This window comes from Toxotes jaculatrix, chromosome 7, assembly GCF_017976425.1.
Source record: "Toxotes jaculatrix isolate fToxJac2 chromosome 7, fToxJac2.pri, whole genome shotgun sequence".
Classification (NCBI taxonomy): Eukaryota; Metazoa; Chordata; class Actinopteri; family Toxotidae; genus Toxotes; species Toxotes jaculatrix.
In genome coordinates this window covers 13,422,986-13,438,694 of record NC_054400.1, presented here as the reverse complement: position 1 = coordinate 13,438,694, position 15,709 = coordinate 13,422,986, and the positions used below count along the sequence as shown (strand labels likewise).

General features: G+C 42.1%; 1 protein-coding gene across 3 annotated transcripts in view; it reads left to right on the top strand.

Annotated features, from left to right (window-relative positions):
• Positions 1–4,532: 4,532 nt before the first annotated feature.
• Positions 4,533–15,709, top strand: part of pcsk5b (proprotein convertase subtilisin/kexin type 5b) — a 68,319-nt gene continuing 57,142 nt past the window's right edge. For all 3 annotated transcript variants that reach the window (XM_041041898.1, XM_041041900.1, XM_041041899.1), the window contains exons 1-2: positions 4,533–5,155; positions 9,706–9,810. In XM_041041898.1, the coding sequence (XP_040897832.1) occupies positions 4,976–5,155; positions 9,706–9,810 (285 nt within the window). In that variant the 5' untranslated portion in view covers positions 4,533–4,975. The remainder of the gene's footprint in view (positions 5,156–9,705; positions 9,811–15,709) is intronic.

Below are 15,709 nucleotides of genomic sequence, written 5' to 3'. Positions count from 1 at the left end.
TTCCCATGAATTCCATACTCTGAGATGCAATTGATAAAAACTTATTACAAAATCTGAGTAAGGAAGATTAAAGTTTTCATTTATGAAACTGCTTAGCACAGGGACTCCGCACAGCACAACTTTTAGTTGAAATATGAAAAAGGCGAAAAATGAGAGTTCAGCAGTTTTAATGAGATGCAACTAACTGTACAGGAATTAATTCCTACAATAACCATCACATTCATTAAGATGGGACAAGTATGCACTCATGCAGAACAAGGGTGAATAGATGTGGAAAGACAATGGTATGTTTTTGAAGCTAAACCATGATGTCACCCTCTGTTTTGGATTGTCACAGCCCCCATTTTCCATTTAGAAAGAAGCAGTACTGCAGGTGGGGGGTGGGGCGGGGGTGGAAGAAGGAAAAGTGTTAAATCTGTACAGAGCCTTGTTTGTCCGCACTTCAGTAATCCAGACATTTCCAAGACTGACAAAACAATGTGGCAATATGATAATTTGCATTTAGAAATATAGCTTGATTAACAGACAGTGCTCATGTGAGAACTGATGTTCACCAGTTTACTCACCAGAATTATTTTGGTTTCTGACTGATGCACAAGCTAATGACTGGGGAGCATCAGTTCCTTTGAATTTAGTTGGTCATCATAATACAGTATATAGTAATTTTATTTGTTTTATTTTAGATTTTTTTTTTTAGTTTAACTAAAAAGGCCACCATTAAATACAATAGTATCTACTGAGAAGTGGAACCAAAAATCAGCATATCTTAATCATAATTTAATCCCCATGCGAAAGTACGGAAGTCAGTTTTTACACGATTTGAGAACGTCACGATACAAAGATATTATACGTTCTCTGCACAATATTTGATTTAATACAGGGGCGTTTGAAGGTCTATAATGGGAGAAAGATGCTTCTGCCAGTGTTGTGCACTATAAACAATATACAATGGTGAAACCAGCAAGGAGCTGCTGCAGTGTCCTAAATGTAATCTTATCAAACACCACCAGATGGCAATATATAACCATTTATATGTCTTGTGAAGTAATTTACTGCAACCATGCCATGTACAGGAGTACTTTTTTTTTTTTTTACATAGGATTCAGTCTGGCAAAACCTTGACCTGGGCACTAATTAAATACAGAGCTGTGGATCATATTTGGGGCAGAAGAAGGCTGAACAGATGTAGTGAACATAGGTAATGAATGAATAAATGTGAAGAAGGCATGCAAACAAGTATGTGTCCACCTCTGTGTGAGAATACCTGAACCTGGGAAAATCAAACCTTACTTCTCACATTATTTGAGATGTTTTGAACTGTTTTAATTGATAACACATTGTCATGCTGAATGAGTACTGTGGAAATTAGAATTCACATTACTCACAGACTCAGAGGTTTAAAGGTTTAATGTGACTAAAGCGTTCTCTGTGTCTCCCCCTTCTTCCGTGTCTTTCCAATGAATGTGGAGATTGTGTGAGACCCCAGTGAAGCCTATATAACCTTGGTGTGTGACTGACAAAGGAGAGGAGGGGGGAGAAGAAGAGAAGGGTGGTGATGGGAGGGTGGGATGCAGAGGAGAGAGGATGGAAAGTTGGTGAGTGGCAGGTGCTATTGTGGCCTAAGTGCAGGAGCCTACAGCAACAAGGTCAAAGGTCAAAGTGAAGTTGAAAGGTCAGCCTTAACTCCCAGGAAGCCCACCCAGTGAGAGGTACAGATAAGGGGGGTCAGAGAGAGTGATGGGCCCAAGGAAATAACTGAAGGAACAGAAAGGTACATGGAAGAAAGAAAGGGGAATCAAGGCAAGAGGCCAAGATGCAGTGTAGGTCAGGAAAAAAAGCTCAGGTTGAAAACTCAGAATGAAAGGAAGGCTCTTACGAAATGAATGCTGATTCCTTATAAAAAGAAGATGCAGATGAAAAAGGAACACATCTGGAAAGAAAAGTAAATGGTAGAAGAAGAAGGGAAGGTCTTGGTGGATAAACATGGAGACGTTAGAGAGGCTAGAAGAAGCAGATGGGTAATTGCAAGATGCATAAATGCAAGAGGGGCTCACATGTTTGATAACACCCCTGACTTGATGGGACAAGAAAATCATGTGGGAGGTTCCCCACTAGAGATGTTGGGCTTTATACTGAATGAACAAATTAGCTGTGTCCTCAGAGAATAAAGCTAGTTGGCCGCAGTTTCCTACTGGGGGCTTCCATTGTGTTGTATCATGGGGGTTGTGTGCAGTTTTTCCCAAGTTGTGTTTGGCCTAAACGCACGATGCGCCCTGTTTCATTGAAGAGGCACAGGAATGCACACAGGAATGCCCCTCAGAGTGTTTGTTGACACTCGTGACCGCTCTGCTCTCAGATGTTGACAAAGACGTTTTGTTGGGGTTCACTCAGTTCACTCCCTGGAGGAACTCGGGGAGCTGTGAGGCTGTCACGCAGGATATCGCGACAGTTTAGAACTGAATGGAAACCGGGGGCCCTGATGCTCAAGGCGGCCTCGTGACCTGGGTACTTGATTTGGATACTCAAATCAATTTCTGCTGTGTTTCGTCTCCTCTCCTTTTTTTTTTTTTTGTTAAATTACAAGCCCTTCCATCCAGCTGAATAGAGAACGATCACTGGGTGTTTTTTTTTCCCTTTCCTCCCTTTCATCTCCATCTGGGGGACCATGAGATGTTCTTGTCCCCCCGCTTGTTGTGAGATGTGACAGCGGGGTCCATTCACTGAGAAATTGGCTGCAATTAGTGCAATTATGCTGATTTTCACTTGTGTCCCATGCAGAACAGAGTTTTCGCTGTGCACAGAGACACCCCCGGGAAACTGCTGCAAAACAAAAACCCATCAATCAACAAAGGCCTTGAATGAAAGGCTCAACTGCAGATAATACCAGGCACATTCCATAATGACAGCGTTTAGTCAGCTGTGACCTGTGTTGCGATGGGGGGCATGACATCTAGAGCTACACTGATTGAGGGGAAATATGCAGCAAAGCCAGTATGAAGGGCAGAAGGCCTAATTGGCAGTGGTGGGTGTGTAACCCAGTCATACAGTAAGGTTATCTGTGAGGTTGGTTACTGTATGACAGTGTTAAACACACCTGAGTTCAGCTCATATCCTGGGATATAACAGAAGGCAAAGCCACTCAATGAAATTTACCCAGTTTTTTTTGCAGGCTATATTGAATTGAATCCACACAGTGAAGCAGAAATCATGGAAGTCACAATGACAAAATAAAAGCTGATAAAACTGAAAGAGATTTGTATATTTTATGGAAAAAAAAGAATAATTTCATGCCTTTTTCCTGAATGTATAATAGTGTTTTTTATGTCTGTGACTGTTTCTCATTGGATGATGAATTAAGTGGAGGTCATAGTTTACCCAACTTTACATTGGTATGTCTGTGTCAATATTGCCCAGGAGACTGACAAGGCTTGCATTCAACGGCGGATTTCAAGGTGTAGGACGGGGGGAGCAGTATCCAAAATGTAATGCATCCACTTGTTAACTGGTGGACTTTTCATAGAAAAATCCATGGGAAAAAAACCACTGCCATTCCTGTGCTGCAGTTTGTAACAACTTTAAATGTGGGACGCACTTGCAAATATGTAAACACCCCAGTCACTCACTGAAAATTTGGGTAATTGTTGATGGCCTGAAAACAGCTTTGCTGATTCAGTAAAAATATAGACTCTTATCCAGGCTACTAACATATCCATATATTTAATGATATTTACTCATTGTCTACAAACCCCCCTCAAAATTGAGAGATGCTATGATTGTATTATATATTTTCAAGATTTTTTTAGGTAACTATATACATCCTTAATCATGTAGCACAGATAAACATTTAATCATCTCAACATGTTTGATTCACACACTTATTTGTCAAAATTATTTCTGATTAACATTGGGGCCTAAAAAGATAAATATCCTTTGGGATCCTTTATGGTCCTTGTTCTTTCTTCATCTTTGTTTGACATCTGGGATTATGAATGATATTAGACCTGGGTTAAATGGGGTCAGAGCAGGGTCAGGGTTAGGGTTAAACACAGGGTCAGGGTTATGGCTTCTCTGTAGAAATTCATCACTCTATAGGTTCAACCATATTGTAAAGTCTGAAGTCACTTATGCCTCCTTGCTATGAAAGCAGCCACATATACATGAACATGTTAACTAAAGAATACACAGTTTGTTTTAGATCGTTGCCTCTTTTGTAAATTTAGGGTAATGACAGAATAAAGGGTCATTTTTAAAATATAGTGTTACAACGATAACTCCCAGCCAGTTTGGTTTTTAGTAAATTATTCTTCATTCCCCCTGGAGGAAGCCCTTGAAGTGGCCCCCAAGTAGCTCTCTGGCCCCCATTTCGACCAATCCCCCCCGGATCCCACCGCCTCCCTCGCCTGAGTCTGGTGGACGGCCGGTCAGAGGTGGAACCAAGCAGAGTGTCTTTAAGACCCAGCGGAGCTCGGCAGGGAAACCCCGCGGCTTTAGTTGTTTCTACTCTCCAGAGTGTCAGCTAGTTATTTGTGGGGAGGCGCTGTAGCCATTTCGCCACATGAAAGCCCGATGAGCTGAACGACCAACATCCGAGTTGTTCATGGAGAAGAGAAATCAGCTTTGAGGAGCTCCGCGCGCGCACACAGACGTACACGAACTCGCGCGCAAAGACGCACGGACACGCACACTTCCTCCTCCTCCGCCGTAGAAAAAAGAGAGAGAGGAACAGAGAGAGAGGGCACACGGAACGCAAACTTCCAACTCTCCCATGTGGAAACCAGAGGTTTGAGGATAAGGTATATTTTTTCCTCTTCAGGGCTCCGTTCCTGCCCCCCTCTCTCCCTCTCTTTCTCTCTCTCAGTGTTTTTGCCCAGAGAGTTGTGTTTCTATGAGAGTCTTGCTTGGTGAGAAGAGAAGTTTGGTTGTTTGCCTGGTCGGCTGAGGAGGAGGAGAAGAGTCGGGTTAAAAGTGGGGGAAGATGGTCCGCAACGCCGCTTGGAGAAGAAGCTTGCTGTGCGTCCTGGTGCTCAGTCTCGGCTTGGCGTCCCCGCCGTGCAAAGCTCGGATTTACACCAACCACTGGGCAGTCAGGATAGCCGGGGGACCCGAGGTGGCCGAGCGGATAGCGGAAAAATATGGCTATAGGAATATGGGACAGGTAGGTCGCCCATTGCTCCATTTAAAGTTACCTCTTATTTCTTATCTATCTTTATTTTTGTGTGTTTTTTTTTGTTTGTTTGTTTGTTTTGTTTTGTTTTTGTCAACTCTTAGAAGTGGGGCATACCACGATGGTCATTATTCATTTACCCGCAGACAAACGCTACAGGGTCAAACGTCAAAGGTCTGAGGTCCAACCCTGAGCCATGAACCTTGTCTGTGATTCTCTAACACAGTCGCTTCTTTCTGTAGCCCACTGACTCTCACGCAAGGAGAGAGAAGCTGCAGGGAACAAAGGGGGAAAAAAGACCCAAGAGCAGGATGGTACAACAGGTGCCTCCTCGCTGTGTTTCCCCGTATCATGTTCAGTTTGCGGGCTGGAGCCACAGGGAGCTCACTATCAGCCTCAGCCGCAGCCACAGCAGTCTCATGTGCATGGTTCTTCTAACACACAAGTGAGACAGCTAATGCTGTTTGGTTTATGGTCTTGGGACTGACATCAAAAGGTCCACAGCCAAACAGATAGTCAATTCTTTAGCATTGTATTGTATTTGTGCCATAAATCCCCTGACTGGCCCCATTTTGCTTGGCAACATTAACTTTTTATTGTAAACTGAGTATGGACTAAGTCAAGATTGAGTACGATCTTGACTTCCATAACTAGGCCCTGCAGAGTCAGCTGTTAGGAAACAGCACTGTTGAGCTCTGTTGACTCCTGGGATTAATTCTTTAGTAGAGACTCCCATACTTTTTGTCAGTGGTCACAAATTGATGGGGTTAAGCTGTTTTTCTTCTGCGTTTCTTAGTGATGATGAGACACCACTACAAGAGAAATAGTTTAACTGCGAAGGTCATATTTCCCTAGAAAAATCTGGGAGAGTATTTTACAGCTTGCATTTTAATAAAATCACCAAGCACATGCGTTCTTCTACGTCATAAGGTCTTTTAATATTCATTATGTTTGGCATTTAAGGACAAATCTAGGGGCCAGTGATTAGCAAAATCTAAAATAACCCAACCACAGCTGTAAAAAAAAATGTAGAGAAAGGGGAATCACTGAGATTTGTCAATCTCTCTTTGTATAATGTCATTTGATTAATCAACAGAAATCTACACAGGCTGAGAAGGAGGAGTGTATCTGGTCACTCTGAAATGTGTTTTGACAGAGTTTAAAGAGAAATCCTGTGTTCTTTGTGGATGAAAGAAATACGCCACACAAACGCGGACCCCACACACACACACACACTCCGGAGTATCGCGTCAGAAATACACGGGTAGCTCAAGCCTGCACTTGCCAGTGCTCGACATGAAGACAGCGTGGAACAGAGGGGGGCATTCTGACAGGTTGTTGTGGGGTAGCCTAGTCAACAGCTATTGAACCCCACCCCCCTACCCCCTTCCCCGCCTTATCCAGCCCGCCCACCCACTATACTCCCCAGAGAGCAGGCCTTAATGGCCTCGTTTATCCCCTCTCTTTGACAGGAACTAATGTGTGGAGTCCTCCCCCCCTTTCCATAGGAATTCCCCTGTGGAGTGTAGTGTCACCACCAACCCCCACCATTCGCCCTAATTTCCATCTCAATATGGAGTGTTCATTGGACTTTGACACCTCATAGACAAGAGTTTTACTTCACTTCCTGGTTTTGGGGTCAGCTGAAAGCCGCTCCCATGGGAGCGATAACAGCACACTCTGGTTTCCTAATGTGAACTTTGACATCCCCATCATCAACCCCCTCCCTCTTATATTGGTAAGCTCTGATGTATATGGAGAATGAAATTACATGTATTAAGTGAGATCACTTGCTGCGGTTTTCTTTCAAATTAGGTTTTAGATTGCAAAGAGATGCACAAGTGTTTTTTTTTTTTCAATTTAATTAAACATGCTTGTACTATTCACAAGGATCAGACTCACCGCGAAGTGAGGAGAGATTTTAAGTTGTGAAGGGGAGCAAAGTAGTTGAAGAGAGAAAAGGGGGATGGGTAGGGAAAACGTGACAGAAGGACAAAATAGTCTTCTTGACAGGGGTGGAAAGAAGAGAAGAGACAAAGATAACCACACACTGAGAGATGGAAGGAGGAGGGAGTGAAAGAAGGGACGATAGATGGACGGATGGATGAAAAGACTTGGCATGGAGTGAGAGAGCACCTCGTTGGGGAATTCTGGGTAATCCTCTTAACCATGGAGCCCCCTTCCCAGACTAAGATACTGGCCCAAATTGAGTCTAAATCAGCTGACAAGGGCCCAGACGTGGATATCTGTTCAAACTGGTGTTTTGAAGAGATGGGAGAGGACTTGGAGCCATTGAGAGGGAGCATGATGACCTGAAGCCAGACATGGACAGGAGGAGGTTGCATCAGTTACAAGTTATGAGATTATTTTTACAGGTTGTACTGATACTACATCAGTTTTTGCAGGCATCAGGCCAATAGGGTGTTGTTATTGGACAGTTTGCTATGCAAAAGTACAGTGTCAAGAGTAACATTTATCTGTGTTTCCACAGACATCTCACCCATACTGACCATCTTTGTCCAAGCTTATCATCCAGTGTCTGCGATGACCCCTAATCAATAATTTACTTCTTATGCTTTTTTGGTTTGTTGATTAAACCTTGGACAGAGTTGAGGTTTTTAATTCTTATTCTGGGCCAGCTGGGGTAAGGGTTATGGGGTCAGAAGGAAGGGGATGAGAATTAGTGGAGACTATTCTGTGGTGTGACACTGCTGAACATTGTAGAGCAGAATAAACAAAATCTCACTAACAGATTGCTTGTATCGGTCTACATTTATTTGCAACTACAAATAAGGAAAATAAATATTTTATCAGTATTGTCCTTGAAGACACATAAGATAAGACTGCTCACAATCGCACGAGTTCAGGCAAAAGTTGAACTTGTATTTTGGTAGTGTGACATACTGCCAAAATAATTTTCATAGGAAAATTGTATCATCTTTGGGTTATCCTGGTAGGATTCTATATCGAGTGACGTGGCATTTTAATACATCCAGTGGAAAAAAAAACATCTGTGAGGCAAGACATTGTGAATCACTGAAGTGCAAGTGGTTTCGCTTCATCAAATTTGTTACAACATATTTCCCAGCAACCAAAGGTTATGCTGAAGCCATGATTCACTATATGGGTTATTGCACCAGAATGAAAGTTCAGTTGATTATAGAACTCTTACATGTCCATCTAAACACAAGTTGTCATAACTACAGCAGCAACAACTCAAGCCCTATTTGTAGACTCAGGTTGGGGATGAAAATGAGGATGCACAGTGACTGTGAGATGTAGTGCAATCTGAAGCTACGATAAAGGTTGTGAATGTGAAAGTGTCACACTGAAATTGGAATGAATGGGTCATTTTTAAAAAAAATGTAAACCCAGTTCAGAGAAGTGCAGCAGTAGGTTAGACCTGGACGTCTTGTTGTTTTCTTTAATTCTGTGTGTAGAGATTTTCCAGAAGCTCCCTATTTGCAAACACTCCTAGAGGGAAGGGTGGCTTGCTAATGGCAGCACAGATGTTGGGTAGATTAAATAGACAGCGGAAGCATGATATGTTGAGACCTGTTTACACTATGAAAAAAACATCCATAGTGGTAGCCGCTTGTTATGGAAGCACATTTTGTTAATATATTGAATGCTGTATGATCTGATTACCCAGGACCTCTGATATGTGCCGCATTTTAGCTTTTAGCTAAGGTTTGATTTTTGCTGAAAGGTGCTCCAGCTAGGCCTATTGGTACTTGGTCGTTTCTCATTTTATCAGTCTGTAAGTTGAAGAATGTGTGTATGTGTAATTGTATGTGCATGAGCACTGAGCTGAAAGCTGATCTAATGGGCTCTGTAGTGGCAGAGCTCAGCCATGGATCAGTGACACGCCACAGGACCCCTGGCAGCCATGACAGTTTGATCATCTGAGGGATTGTATGGTCTTTATCAATTATTAAAACTAATCACCGTCCAGCAGCTTGCCGTCTGTCTGTCACTGTCTGTCTGTGGATCTTCTGGCCTCCTCAGCTCTCTGTCATTCAAAGTCTTTGCCAGTTTGTGTGCGTCTGTACATTTGTCTGACGTTCAAGTCTGTGTCTCTTTTCGTTTTTTTTTCTTCGCCTGTTTTTATTTAACTTGTCTGCACTTTTAGTCCATATCCTATTGTATTTTCTCTGACACGTTTTAAGAGCTCAGCAAAACTTTATGAATTATACATTGAAAAAAACTCAAACATTAGCGCAACAGCATAGAAGAAACTGCCACTTTAAGAGAAGCAACCTCTTTAAAAATATGTATAATATACTTTTTGAATACTTTTGCTCTGGTGGTTGTTGCTCTCAGCAGTTTGCCTTATTCATTAATGACTGAATAAAACTCTGCTGTCATGTGTTTGTATGATGTGGCTACAGTACGTGTGCCTGATATCTGTTCCAGCTGCACATTGGTGCAGAAAAATAATCCTATTTTAATAGTCACAGTAATGATACATGGTGTAGCTGTAGAGAGGGTCATGGAATGAATAGATACACGTTTCTTACATCTATATTTGTGTTTTGCAGATTGGAGATCTCAAAGACCATTATCACTTCTTCCATAGTCGAACCATCAAGCGTTCGACTTTGTCTAGCCGTGGACGCCATAGTTTCATCTCCATGGAGCCCAAGGTAAGACAGTTGTGCTGTTTTGTGAATTACAGGTTTAGAATTGAAGTAGTCTCTTGTGCAATTAGATGATGCTGGATCAGGTCTGAACAATCAGGTCACTAATGTATACAACCCAGAAGCCTGGACAAATTGTGAGGTAAACTTTACACACCAACTCAGATGACTCTGCTTTCATGTCCTTGTTGTTGAAGACAACACCTGCACACAAATGGGTTATTGCAGGGACACAAGGGTTTATGAGGACAGGAACTATTACACTGGAGGAAAATCCCAGTTTTCCTGACATCTCACGCTATACTGATCACAGTCCTGACAGATGAAGTGTAAATGAGGCGTGTTCTGCAACTGTAGGTGTGGTGGATAGGTTTAGAAAACATTTTATAAATATAACTTCTTTTTAACTTAGAAATAATAAAGGAGAAAAGTCAAAAGCCCTGCCAACCGATTTTAAATGCTAGATTCATTACACCCCACAATTAGAAAGAGTAGCATAAAACAAACAAAATACTGTTGAATTTGCCTTTTTTTCCCTTTTGCTGGTTTGAGCTTGCACCATGCTCATTTTTAAGGGGATATCCATCAGTTCTAGTCAGTGGGCGTAATTGAAAACTATTTTATTAAAGTAAGTATGGATTTTAACGTGTTCATTTTCTTTTCTAACTCACCACATCTGTGTAAAATATATGCAGAAACTATATATCCAGCCTGCAGGCTGCAGAATAAATTAACACAGTGGGGCTTCCTGACTACTTCTAGCCAATCAGAAAGTGCGAGGGTACTTAAGGCCACATGGTAGACAGGATGGTGTCCACCATGGATCCATTAAATCAAAATTCAAGGAAATCCTAGAGTTTCCATTCTAAGTATGTGGCTCACAGAAACGTCCTGTTCCAGCAACACAAGTTTACTGAAAGCCTGTGTCTGTTACTGGAGCAGCTGATTTCCTGAAACTAGGCTGCTACATGGCAGATTAACATGATCTTAACCAGAGCTACCACGCTGTGTTTCAGACTTGAACTGTCAACCAGTGGGCAGAACTGGTGCCACAACCTTCCAACTAGAATGAAATTTTGCCTTTTTATTCTACGGCCGCAAGTTGGAATATAAGAAAAAACATTTATTTAACATAACTTGACGTTGTTTCTACTTCACCAAGGTTATGATTGCCTTGTTAAATATAAAATAAAGGCTTGAAAAGCATCTTAGTCAACCAAACAATGTTTCTTTTATTTGTGGTTTGGCTGAACCGGCCCTTCAAGCATGAGTGTGACCTAAGGTAAACCCTTACTCTTGCCCTGTCTGTGCTTCTCTCATCACAGCACCAGGTCATCAAACCCTGGCTGCATTATTAACGAAGTCTGAACCTCACACCACTCGGAACTTCATCAAAATACACAGGACGATCTGCTAAATCAAACAGGATTAGGACTTGAGCCTGTGAAAACAAGAAAAAACTCTCCAGATCCGTTGCAGTGAAACGTAGAGTATCCCATTTATGTGAGTTTTAAAAAATACTGACTTTATGGAGAGTCAGGATTTTCATCCAGCAGCAGTGGCTTTGTGTATGTGTGTTGAACATTGGATTCAAGCACATGTAAGTTTCTCAGTATCCGTGCACGTACCTGAATGCATGCTGACTTCTGAGGAATGATAATGATATATCAGTGTAATTATATAAAGAAAAAGATGAAATGGGAAGAAGAGAACAGAGTGAGCAAACCAGAAAGAAAAGAAAAGACAGTGCCTGACACCTTCCGGTATGCACTCACCTTGTTGTCCTTCAGATCATTGTTCTTTTCAGTTTTCTTGCCTTTCTGTGCTTTTTTCTTTGCTTCACTCAGCTTGTCTTGTCCACCTGCTGTCCTTACCTGTCATCCCTTTCTTTCCTCGTCCTCTGACTCCCTCTCCTCCTTCCTCCTTTTCCCACTGTTGCTTTCAGCGCACTCATCTCCCCCCCTCTGTCTTTGGTTCTCTCGGGCCTGACACTGTGCCATGGTGGTGGAAGGTTTGTGTCCTGATGCCAGCTGGCTGAGAGACTGAGATTTTAAAAGACTAGATCAGAGAGGAGAGGTTAAATGAGAGAAAAGGGAAAAGGAGCTATTACAACAGAAGGAGAGTGAAGAGGAGCTGGGGAGAGAAGGGAAGAGGGAAAAGATGGATTAGAGAAACCAAATAAAGGAAGAGCGGAGTGGAGAGGAATGGAGCTGTCAGTGTTTTCCCCTGAGTCGCTATCCTCTCAGTGTAATCTGCGGAGCTATCTGTGGGTCTGGGATCAACACGACGGCTAGTTTGGCACCTGCGCAGTCTGGCATACTGCTAATGATGTTTTGCAATCAGGTTTTGTAATAATGACAGCCGTGTGTGTTTGTGTGTGAGTGAGTCAGATGGGTGTAGCGGTGCCATGAAAGGCGCACCCTGCCATCCACAGTACTCATTGGCACGCATGTTACCATGGTGATGCAGCACAGCACAGATTACCACTTTATGGCATCCGCCTAACTGCAGTGTCACTTGCCTCTTAGGTCAAACACCAGTTATTTTTCCAGACTGGTGAAAGACTCTGTCAAGGCCTTTGGTCTGGACAGAGTGTGTGTCTCCACCTTGATAGCTAACTGTTCTTTTTTTAAAGACTTTTTCAAAGATTAAATATAAAATATAATCTAAAATATTTTAGCCTGTAAAACTAACTTTGTAGTATGAAGTTAGTTATACCTAATAATGGTTAAGTTTTAATTTCTCATGTTGTTAATGAGGAGATCTTCTCTTTGTTTCTTAAGCAGCGTTCAGCTTGCACCTTGCACCGCTATGCTGATGTACACCCATGACTCATTCATACTGGAAGTTCCAAGAGAGTTTGAACAGCCGCATTTTTTTTTTTTGTTGTAGCTCTGCACTGTTATTAGTTTTTGGTGTGACATGAGTTCAAGTATACTCAGTCTGCTTTGTTTGAAATCTATTTCCAGCCATTTCAAGTTTACTGTAAACAACAATTAGAGTACTATGGTGGTTGTTCCTCCTTTTATAATGTCCTTTTGAAGTCTGTGCAGAGATTAGTTGAGAGAAACAACTGCTGAAGTCCTCCGCCGCCGTTGGTCTTCAGCGTTCTGTTGCAGTAGCATGATGTTTCCAGTCACTTAGTGAGACTCTTGTTTACTTGAATTCAATTTATCTACACATGTGCAGGGAAACTGAGAGCCAGGTGTGGTCTGCAGCTGGATCCTCGCTGGGAAATGCAGAATGGCTGTGACGACAAAATGAAATTTCAGTGTTTTGTGATATTTATGAGTTGCAGGCTTCTAGAAATCATGCCGCATAAGGAAAATATTTTACCACATAGTAAAACTACCCAGGGGGGGGGAGTGAGCTTAAATCCAATTATTAGACAGTTAAAACACTTGAAGTCTGCTCAGTATTTGTCCACTATAGCTCACAGAATTTGTTTCATGCCAACTGCCTTTAGAGCTCAGTGTATCCATGAACATGTGTGGAGGACAAGGACACTCACAGCATCAAGGAGACAACACAGATGGAGCTTGTGTTCCTGTCAGGACCTTAGGAGCAATATGCATACTCGCAGGTATTATGAGGCTCCACATAGTCCCAGGTTCAGATTTCCATGAAGTCAGGATGCTTGTGGGATATTCTGCCATAGACTCCTGAATCTGACTTAAATTTGTTTAACAGATGAACCATTAAGCGTCGACGCCCTGAGTCGAGCACCTACAGCTGGCCAGCATAGCACCCGTCTGTGAAAAGATGCGCGACTGTGTGCTGTGTTTGGGCCGAGGCTCTGAATTGCACTTAAAGAGAGCAGAAGAACTGGCTTCTTGTGTTAGTCCAAAGGTTGTTATGGGTGTTCTGCTACACTAGCCTTTGACCTTTTTTTAAAAAAACACCCAGTGTTCAGTTCTTTTGCCTGCAAACTCAAACGCCGTCTCAAAAACAGCAGTGAAAGTGGATCAATTTGTTCCCATTTGTTCTATTGAAGTGAACTCTTCCCCAGTTTTCCCTGGTTACTGACCCAGCCAGCAAGAGCCACCTGCAAACCCTTACACATTGAGCGAATGAGAGAGAGAGAGAGGGAGAGAGAGGGGGAGGGAGGAAAGGGGGTTGGAGTGGGAACGAGAGAGAAAGACAGGCAATCTCAGAGAGAAATGGGCATCTGTGGAGAAGATCTGAAATTCAGCGAGAAAGAGGCAGATGAGGAAGAGAGACGAGAAAAGTAAGAGAGGGGGGGATAGGAGAGGGAGCGTGGAGTGTGAGAAAAGGAAGAAAAAAAAAGGAGGCTGACAGAGCGGTACAGGTGCTAGCAGATCATTCCTCTGCTCTACCAAGCTGGAGTCAAAAGAATGGAGCAGATCCAATCGTCATGCCTCAGAGCCTGCCAGCGAATTGGCACTGAAACAAAGGCAGTGATACATGGGCAAGTTTTAGAGGCAATAATAGAGGGCAATATTGTCTATGTTTGGATAGGGATTGGCAAACGTGACACAATTGATGTGGATTACTTCAGGCTGTTATCCGTGAGTGATTTTTAGCAGGGACAACAAAGGATGGCATTGCTCTCGATAGCTTTAGAAAAACTGCTGAATACCATTCATCTGCCTCGGGTCATCCTGCAAATAGAGGACAAAAGTGCGTTTTAAAAAGTAAATCCAAGAATCGAAATGCAAATCCACCTGTGTAAGCAGTATCAGAGTGAAAATAAAAGATAGGAAACCACTTTAAAAGTAAAAAGAAATGGATTTTTGTGGACCAGTAGTGGAAGAGATTTAACATTTAACATTACATAGGACACTTAACGATAAAACACATGCACATATTATCCATCGCATCATTTTGGTGGGTACAGTCTGCCTCAGCAGATAGTGTTTCCTGTATAATCATTAGATGATGGTGGAAATGCTCTGTGTTGCTAGACAGATCAATACAAGTTAATTATCTGTCCTTCTGAGAGTGAAATCAGAGTTGTTTATATATATAAACACCAGCAAAGTTGTTTAGATATCATGACATTAATGTCAGTGTTCCCCACATTCCCAGTGAAACCTCTGCACTTTATTTACTTTTCCTCTGCCTTTGTATTTAAATTGATATTGTGGCTTCAGATGTAATTTCTCTCCTCTTATGCTTCATAAACAGAAAATATGCGGTTGTGAGAATTGTGAGGTGTGTGAACATGAGACTGATAATCATGTGTACAGCATCTGCTGCAGCAGAGCTACTGAATCTGTTCCAAACTATGGTGTCATCTACTACATACACTGAAAACAACATATTTCTGCTTTACAAATTTAATATCCAACTTTTACAACTATGTTCTTCTTTTTTTAATAATGAAATTGAGCACATTTTTCAGCCCATTGACCTTTGAAATTAAAGTACTACTCTTTAAACTGTCTTCCTTAATACACCATTTTTCTAGAGTGCATCATATCTTCGAACAGGATATGAAGATATGATACCTGTCTTGCTCAAAGACACTTCAGTACGGTGGACACTTGCCAGCATGTAGCTGCATGAGACTTCAGGTTGATGTCCTTGTTCATTAGGCCACTTTGGCACAGTGTTCTGAAATCAGTTACATTCCTGGGTCTTGTCAGAGACATCTGATATGAAGTACACACTAATTGGGATCCGACTTCAGCGGAATCATTCCTTTTTTTTTTTCCTTTTTTTTTTGGCCATCTGTAAAGTCTTTACTCTGTCTCGTCAGTCTGCAGAAGAATTAATGGCAGTGGGAGAAGACTGGTGGCGACGTGAGAGGCACTGATGCATTCATCATCAGACCTCCCTGGAATTACCAAGTTACGGACAAGAGCGGTTAAGAGTTGCACTGCTGATCAAAGATTGTGCTTGATGCTATGCTAATGTATGCAAATTGTAATGATACACCAGT